Source organism: Engraulis encrasicolus, chromosome 18 (assembly GCF_034702125.1).
Source record: "Engraulis encrasicolus isolate BLACKSEA-1 chromosome 18, IST_EnEncr_1.0, whole genome shotgun sequence".
In the NCBI taxonomy this organism is placed as follows: Eukaryota; Metazoa; Chordata; class Actinopteri; order Clupeiformes; family Engraulidae; genus Engraulis; species Engraulis encrasicolus.
Window position 1 is genome coordinate 25,265,984 of NC_085874.1, and position 9,120 is coordinate 25,275,103.

The 9,120-nt window shown below is 47.6% G+C and overlaps 1 protein-coding gene across 1 annotated transcript in view; it reads right to left on the reverse strand.

Annotated features, from left to right (window-relative positions):
- kcnk10a (potassium channel, subfamily K, member 10a) overlaps positions 1–7,782 on the reverse strand; it is a 35,129-nt gene extending 27,347 nt beyond the window's left edge. Inside the window, exons 1-2 of the mRNA XM_063222443.1 lie at positions 7,728–7,782; positions 5,058–5,446 (exon numbers count right to left, since the gene is read on the reverse strand). Coding sequence (XP_063078513.1) covers positions 5,058–5,446; positions 7,728–7,782 — 444 coding nt within the window. The remainder of the gene's footprint in view (positions 1–5,057; positions 5,447–7,727) is intronic.
- Between the last annotated feature and the right edge of the window lie 1,338 nt (positions 7,783–9,120).

The window sequence follows — 9,120 nt, forward strand, 5'->3', positions numbered from 1 at the left end:
TCTGAAACACCACACCATACCTCTTAAACACCACACCACACCACACATGAATACTCCATCAAACCTCTTAAACACCACACCACACCACACCTCTGAAGTTCCACACCACATCAACATCCAACAAAACACACAAGCACCAGAACACACCACTCAAACACAACAGAGCAAAGCACACCTTTCAAACACCACGTCACAGGACATAAACACCACACCATACCTCTTAAACACCACACCACACATAAACACTCCACCAAACCCTCTTAAACACCACACCACACCACAGCACAGCTCTTAAACGCCACAGCACAGCACAGCATACCTCTCAAAGACCACACCACAGACGACCGTCAATCACTGTTCAAACACCACAGCACAGCTCTTAAACGCCACAGCACAGCACAGCATACCTCTCAAAGACCACACCACAGCATACTTCTCAAAGTCCACACCACAGACGACCGTCAATCACTGTTCAAACACCACGGCACACCTCTTAAACACCACAGCTCACCTCTTAGCTTAAACACCACACCATAGCAGTAACAGTGCCTCTCTCAAAGACCCCATCACAGAGGACGCTCTCAGTAAGAAGAACAGCAGACATCCACCTTGAATAATTTATCCCTCAACAGATGCTATGAAACTGTCAAAGAGGTGAGTAAATTTCACAGAAGACCATCAAAGCCTCCACTTGTATTCTTTTGATAACCTCCATATTGTGATACTGGAAGAAATGTTGAGTCAGAACGTTTCAAATTTTCACAAAGGCAGGTAGACGGTGTCTTTAGGTCATCTTACAGTTGTCCATTGTACAAAGCATCAAATTTGTTGACAAAGTGCAACGAGTTCTCCTCTTGCGGCCTAGGTCTTGCACATTGCACCTAATGTGCCTTGTCAAATATTACTTTCCACCATCATTTTAAGACTGGAACAACTTTACAAAGACAGCTGATCTAACAATATCTTCATTGCAAATATCTGCATTGCACTTTATTCACTGTAGCTTAAAAAATCTCACATTTTATCCTTTGCTCTTACTGTATTAAGCCGGTATGGCACACCAAAAGTACCCCAGGCTTTGTTTTGATTAAACCAAAGACAGCCAAAGGGAACAAATCTGATCGGCTGAGCAAGAAAGCTTTAAGTCCATGACCCATGTCATTTCTTTCTCTCTCCCTGGCAGTCAGTGCTGCTCTGCCTGTCGTACTGGGGTCAATATCTGGCGCCTGCTGAATAGCTGGGTGTCAGTGTGGATATTTTATGAGGAGCTGCTGTGGCTTGTGCGCAAGTTTAACACAGGCAAAAAAAGACAAGGAAAGAAAAGAAAAAGCTCCTAGTTGTCACACTGGGGCTTGACGTCAAATAAAAACCCACTTAACTGTCTGCAGGGCCACATAGCCCATTTTATCAAGTGAGAGAGGGCAATTAAATCAAGTTCAGTTTACGGGCAGGGCAATGCAGGTCTGTACGGAAATAAAAAAGGCAAGATGGCGTTGTGTGTTGTTGTGTGGAAAGCGCGCACATCCAGCAAAAAAGCATCAGCGCGTGTAGGAGCGGGAAAGGATCTGCAAACTGCTTGCAAAAGATTCAATTTATTTGGAGCAACGTTTCGATCATAGATCTTCTTCAGGCATCTTGAAGAAGATCTATGATCGAAACGTTGCTCCAAATAAATTAAGTCTTTTGTGAGCAGTGTGCAGATCCTTTCCCGCTCCTACATGAGATGCCGTTGTGTGTACCACACTATAGTTCGCTTGTGTGTACACACAACACAGAGAGAAATCGAGGCGCACGTGCCGGCCCGTGACAGCCTTCACGTGCTTACTCCTGCTGGCAGAGTCGTGAGCAAATCAAGTTGAGTGGCCCTGAATGTTGCTCCACAGCGTCCTATGCAAACAGGCTAATTGAAAAGGCCTAGCAACAGCATCACATCATGGACGCTTGCCAAGCAGTTAAAAGTCTTGAAAGCAGGGACAGGGGAAAAAAAGAAAAATCGATATCCGACCTTTAATGAATCTTTCTTTTGTCTTGCCTCATTGCCGCTGTTCAACACAAAGCACGGGAGAGACCTGCAGATTTATTTTATTTTTTTCAAAGCGAGGTAGGTAGGTTTAATATGTCATAAGTATGTCTTCTGTTGCCCAGTCTTGCTCTTAAATGTCTGATTGTATATTGTATAGGTACTCGAGGTGTACTGTATGTGTACAGTCTATGTCTATACTGTCTATGTCTATACCTTAAGTATGTCTATAGTCTATGCCTGCATGGGAAAGTGAGAAACGCAATTTCAATTCTTTGTATGACCAGTGCATGTAAAGAAATGAAAATAAAACCGTCTTGACTTAACTTGACATGCCAGAAACTGTCCAGTTCAGTTTGTTGTTCCCCACTCCCCTGTCACTCTATTGTGATTCAGGAGCCAATGGCATCGCAGTAAAAATGCAATGTTAATGAAACACTTGGAGAGTTGATTTAACTTCTTCTAGAGTGTATTCGGCCACAGGGTACTCTCTTAAGTGTTGAATTAACTCTGCATTTTTTTTTACTGTGAAGTTTCTTCGTAACCCTGCTGGGAGCAACTGATGAGGTCTGTCACGAAGCATCATCGGAGTTTGATTAAGCTGCCTGTCTAAGTGGCAGCCTTAGCTGGTGGGCCATAGTCACATGCAGGCCTAATACAGGAGAGACACATTGTCCTAACTACTAAGGAACAAGCACACACACACACTTGCACATACACACACGCACACAAACAACCAAACACTTTCATGAACACACACACACACACTTGCATGCGCGCGCACACACACACACACTTACATGCTCACAAACACACACACACACACGCGCGCGCGCACACACACACAAACACAAACACACACTTACATGCTCACACACACACACCGACATGCACGCACACACGCATACACATGCAGGCACGCGTGATGCACGTACACAAACACACACACAGACACACACACACACACACACACACACACAGACACACACGTTGATCATCTGTCCTGTTCCCATCATCAGCAGTGCAGTACACTCTCTACCAGAGGGACTGGCACCGAGGGCAGAGAGCAGAGATCAGAGCTCTGCGGGTCGGCTAGACTTCCCCGGCCCTGCCCTGCCCGCGCTGTATTTTGCTCTCTATTTTTGGCTCCAGTGCCAGTGCCCATTCAGTTCTCCTTAGCCCTTTGCGTGTCCTGGGCGCCTTTTTTATTTTTATGCCAGGGAAAAGAGTCTTGGATGTCGCAAGATCGATGCGGCTCTCGCGTTACCGCGGGACCTGAGCTCCCACCTGGGACATAAGGGAGACGGCGACTCTCTCTCTCTCTCTCTCTCTCTCTCTCTCTCTCTCTCTCTCTCTCTCTCTCTCTCTCTGTATGTGTGTGTGTGGGGGGGGGGGTGTTTGTGTGTGCTTACGTTTGTGTATGTGTGTGTGCTCTATGTTTAAATGTTTAAGTGTCTGGGTGGGTGGGAGGAAGGATAGACAGGAGGGTTTTTTGAGGGGTGGGCTTAGAGGACGAGCACAGGTGTGTCCACCTTGGGATAGGGGGTTGGGAGGAGGTGAGGGGGGGCACTGGTGTTAGAGAGGCACAGATGGGATTGAAAGGAAGGGGCAGGAGCCAAGAACATGCAGAGGGTAGAGTACAAACACATGGGTGTGTTTTATACAGGGTGAAATGGAGGCAGGAGTGAAGGACATGGACGAGAACAGAGGAGAGGAGAGAAGAGGAGGACATGAGAGGAGCGGAGTGGAGAAGAGGAGAGAGAAGGAGAGGAGAGGAGAGGAGCGAATAAGAGGAGAGAGAAGGAGAGGAGAGGAGCGGAGAAGAGAGAAGATGACAGAGGGGGAGAGGAGAAGTGAGGAGGAGGAGAAGGAGAAGAGACAAGCGGAGACAAGACAAAAAGAGAAGAAAAGAAAAGAAAAGAGTTGAGAAAGACAGATGGGAAAATAGAACATACTTTGATTGCCTCTTGAATAGTAGGGGAGTGGGCAGAGGGGATAGAGAGAGGTACAAAGAGAGGCGCAGGAGAGAAGGAACAAGAGCATAGGAGAGGAGTGTAGTGGAAGAAAGAAGAGAGGGACATAAATGACAGGAAGAAAGCATGAAATGGGATGAAACAAATAGAGAAGAGGAGGAGAGAAGGGGTGACAAGAGGAAAAGAGAGTAGGAGAGAAGAGAGGGACAAAGAGGAAAGGGACGGCGAAAGGAGAGGCACAAATGAAAATAGGAGGGAGGGAGCGGGGGGGAAAGAGGGGTGAAATGAGAGGAACGTGGGGGAGAGAGAGAGGGGAAAAGAGGGCAGGAGAGGAGATGAGAGGAGAGGAAGAGAGTAAAGAAGAGAGAGGAGAGTAGAGGAGATGGGAGAGGGGGTCAGGAAAGCAGGAGAGGAGAAGAGTGTTCGAGAGGGGGAATAAAGAGGAGAGGAACATGGAGATGAGTGAGAGGAGAAAAGAGAGCAGGAGAGGAGATAAGAAGAGGGCAGGGCTGGACTAAGAAAAAACAGCTCGGACATTTTTTTTTTTTGCATAAACCAGCCCCTCACACATCCCCCTTGCTTTTCCATTATAATATGATTGGCTCAGTCCACTGTCTATATTAAAGATGGACCAATGGGCTGCCCCATCTGCACTGTTGGTCAGTCTCTAAACAAACAAAATAAACAAACAAACAAACAAACAAACAACAACAGCCTCTAAGTTCTGTCGGCCCATGTGAAAAAAATCTCTGTATGCCAGATTGCCAGTCCAAGTCTGGAATTAGAGAAAAGAAGAGAGGAGAGGACAGAGGGACGGATAGGAGAGAAGAGGAGCGGGTGAGAAGAGAAGAGGAAATGAGAGGAGAGAGGGGGATAGAGAGAAGCAGAAGAGAAGAGAAGAGAAGAGAAGAGAAGATAAGAGAAGAGGAGAGGACAGGAGAGAAGAGAGGAGAGGTAAGGAGAGGAGAGGAGAGGTAAGGAGAGGATAGGTAAGGAGAGAGAGGAGAGGTTAGGAGAGGAGAGGAGAGGAGAGTTGGGAGCAGAGGAGAGTAGGAAACTCGTACCTTGATGAGCGCCTCCAGCTCGGCGGGCGTGACGCAGGGGTGCCTCTGCAGGAACGCCGCCTTCTCCATGGTGATGGTGTCCTTCTGGTCGCTCTCGAAGGGCTGCTCCAGCGCCTGGAACACCAAGCCGCCCACCACCAGGTACAGCACCACCACCACGAACACGGCCAGCGCCGTCTTCCACTTCATCACCGTGAAGGTGATGGTGCCGCCGCCGTCGGCCACCGCCTCCATGCTGGCCACCATGCTGGACGGCCGCGACACCGAGAGCCGCGGCACCGAGCAGCCCATGGGGTTCTGCATGGTGGCCACGCTGGCCTGCACCAGGCTGGACTGCAACATGCCCGGCTGCACCTTCTTGGGCGGCACCAGGTTTGTGTGCACCGGCACTGGGTCAGAGAGAGGGATGGATGGACGGAGGGATGGAGGGTCGGAGGGACGGAGGGAGGAATGGAAGAGGGAAAGGACAGGAGATGAGAGGAGAGGAGAGGAGAGGTGTGGATGTTGTTGGTGTTGGAGAGGAGAGAGGAGAGGCGTGGTGGTGGCGGTTGGGAGGAGAGAGAGAAAGAGAGAGGAAGATGGAGGGAGGTGACAAGGACACACAAGACAGTGTCAAAGTCACAGTCCAAGCAAAGTCAACTTTTATTGTCAATCCTGTGTCACATGTGCATGTTCATAGCATGCATATGAATTTGATAGCGGCGAGTTGACTTTGACCAGAGGTCGAAGATATCACATTGACGACTCACTGGTCAAACAAATCCTGAACCAAAAAAACCCTCCGCTCCACTCAGCTCCCCAAAAAAGCACCCCAAAGGACGGAAGTGTCAAGTGTTACCACCCTTACCTTTTGCCGACCTGTAACTGTAAACACAACTGGGCAAAAAAAAAAAAAACCCTCACACTCTGCCCTATGTTATGCTGTTGAGTTGTTCTCCGTTTACACACCCTGGCAGGCTCGCCAACTTCACATTGCTCTCAGCTCCAGTAATGGGGCTTTTTGCCTCGCCGCTTCGATCAGCGCATGCATCAAGCAACACTATGCACTGACGAGTGGTGATCCTCTAATGACCTTAGAGGGCTTCATAAAAACCCATTAAAGTTCCTAAGCAGCACTTCCCTCCTCTTCTTTCTTTCCAGGGTGGAGCTGGGCTTCTGCTGATAGCCAGCTGTGTCTGATCCAGGTCCAAAAAAAGAACAAATAACAAATAGAAAGAATCTTGAGTCTGAGACACTGGGACTCCAGGCAAAAGCGCCCTTTTTGCATCCAAGCCGTTGTTTTGCATTAAGTCCAGTTAGTCCATCTCCTCAAATGTGCAGGAAAAGAGAAAGAGTCGGAAAAGTCGGATAAAAATGCACCCGTGCCCACCGTTTGGACCCAGCATCTACTTCGCTCGGCTTCGCTCTTGTCATGTGGGGAGGTGATGGTAAGGTGGCCGAGAGGAGGGAGAGGATTCGATGTCACATTTCAGGCTTCTCCTCTCCAGTGTGCCCTCAGTCCTCCAGTGTATATCACATTCCACGACCTGTTGTCAGCCAGTGGACTAACACACTGTGGTGATGGCTCGCCTTGAAATGTGTAACAGGTACACACATGAACTAAACAGGAGGCGGACTCTAGAGATGTGCAGACAGCATTTTGAGCATCTGTGCTTGAAATATGAAATGATTCTATTTTATTTTGATTTTTGTTTTTGTTTATTTCCTTTCTTCAAAGACTCCTGGCCAGTATGGATATCACAGATAAGGTCAGCTTACAATTCTGTTCAACCCCTATAGATACATTTCAATTGTTCATTAATATATGAAATGCCACAAAGGCATAAGATGTGTGACCATGAGTATTGTGATAGAGGGAACGTGCCTGGCACTGGATGCAGTGAGAATCTCCCTGTGTTCTAACCATTACCCAATGAGGTAATACACTTTAGAGTGCTTGGCAATGCAGTAGCCAGGCTCTGTCATGACATGCGTTTCATTAATTTCTTCAATATCGAAATATCACCGCTGTTTAATCGTGTGGCACATGGTTTCAGCGCATGAGGATATAGGCTACAACCGCGACTCGTTGATTATTAATTAGGCTACATCCAGGTAGTCTGTTGTTCAACGAATTACATTTCACCACGAACGACGCGCGTGCCGCAATTTATTGGTGGGAAACACCGTAGTGACGGCGAAGGCAGCCGTGCGTGATGGACGCTGGTCTGAATTTTAATGAAGTGAAAGTGAAGTCTGTCACGGCGGTAAGCTATGGACTGATGCCAAGCCCTGCATTGAAAACACACTGCAGACATGAGACAGGTAGCCTACACGCCTTCTCGTTAATAGCCTACATTCGACAATAGTGGTACCCATTACATATATGTAGGCTACATTTCTTTGTGTTTTTGTCCATATGTGAAGAGTCCCTTTCACACTTCATGGGCGTGAGCGATAATTATTAACACTTGACTAAGGTCAAATCATGTCATCCACTGCACCGCCAAACATCTGGAAACATTTTGTTTTCTAATCATCAACTTTTACCAATCAACTCTTTAGCGACACATTTCTCCCCTGACTCCACAAATAACTGTGTAGGATTACATTACACCGGTGCACATGAATCGATAATATTGCCATGACAGAACTCTCAGCATGCATGATACCAAAACGAAGAGCACCAACCTGGTGGAGGGTTGTAGTTCCCTGGTTTTCTCGGATTCTCCGTCGGAAATTTCATCTTCAGTGGTATGTTGTTCTGTAGTGGGCCATAGAATCTGGTTTCCAGTTGTACATAAATTATATACTACTATTTTTTCGTCGTAAGTAGACAGTGATTTCTAAATGAGGCAGGGCGGTGAGCGGGAAAAGGCATAGCGGAGCTCCATACTCAGTCCTTCTTTGCGTTGCACTTGTAACGTGGACGGAAAAGGCATGCCTGGACGAACTCAAGTGTTTTGGGAAAGCCTTCCTAGAAAACAAGCGCAAAGCACACGATCTATTGCTCGTTGCAGCATCGTCCACATATCCAGCAGCCCCTTTGTTTCTGTGAAAGGGAGACGCAGGGGGGCTTCACCTCGTATGGTACTCTGGAGACCGTAGTGCTGTCGAACCCCCTCGCTTACATCTTCAATAACGGGTTGTCAAACAGCCGCATTACAACAGGACTTCAGCAGACCGTGAGATTGCACGATGGTATGGCATTGGGTCCGAAGACTCGTCCCTCACATAGGCTACTTGCCAGCTCTATCCAGTGCTGTTGATGCGCCAAGTGGAGACGCAGCGCAAAGGCGGGCGGCTTTTGAGCACCCAGTGCCATTCAAACTTGAATTAAGGAGTGGGCTTAATGCATGCAGGCCCACCAATATTTTTCAGTGGGCGCGCATATTGTTCTTGCCACCCGTAGTCTACTCTCCCATCCAAAATGTTCTTGCCAATGCGGTAGGCGTGTGCGCTATCAAGCCTAGAGGGTTAAACGCATTGAATGGCTCCCTGAGCGCGGTCCCTGCAGCAATTACACTGATCTCCACAATAGCCTACCGTTCACAACATTACATCATCACGCCAGTCTGCATTTACTTCGGTTGCCAAGCCATATCGATCCCGCACGACTTAACCACAGTGATCATATTACTGAAGCATCCCCCATAAAAAGGTGTCATGTGAGTCCGATGTGACCATAAATCACACAACACACGCATTGGGTATTGATTTCACCCCCTTGCCTAACTGAAAAGAAATTTACCTGGGATTTTACAACTTAAATGCATCGTGACCAAGAGTAGGCTACCCCCTAACCGCTTACACCTCAAATGTGTCCAGGTTTTATATGCCTAATTTCCTAAAACTTCTGTATTCAACAGGTTGTGATGTAGGCCTACTCTCTTGGAACACCCCACATTGTTATTTCGCCGGTGGGTAGGCTACTATTCTATTTATCAAAAACAAATTGCTCGTCTGATGTATTAATTTACTGGAGTTCTCAACTGTTGCATAATGCATTTGTGAATTGTAGGTCAAGATGCTGCTTTGGTAGGACTGTGAGTGATCCAGCGTGTCTCTGCTGGCAGCAGTCGCA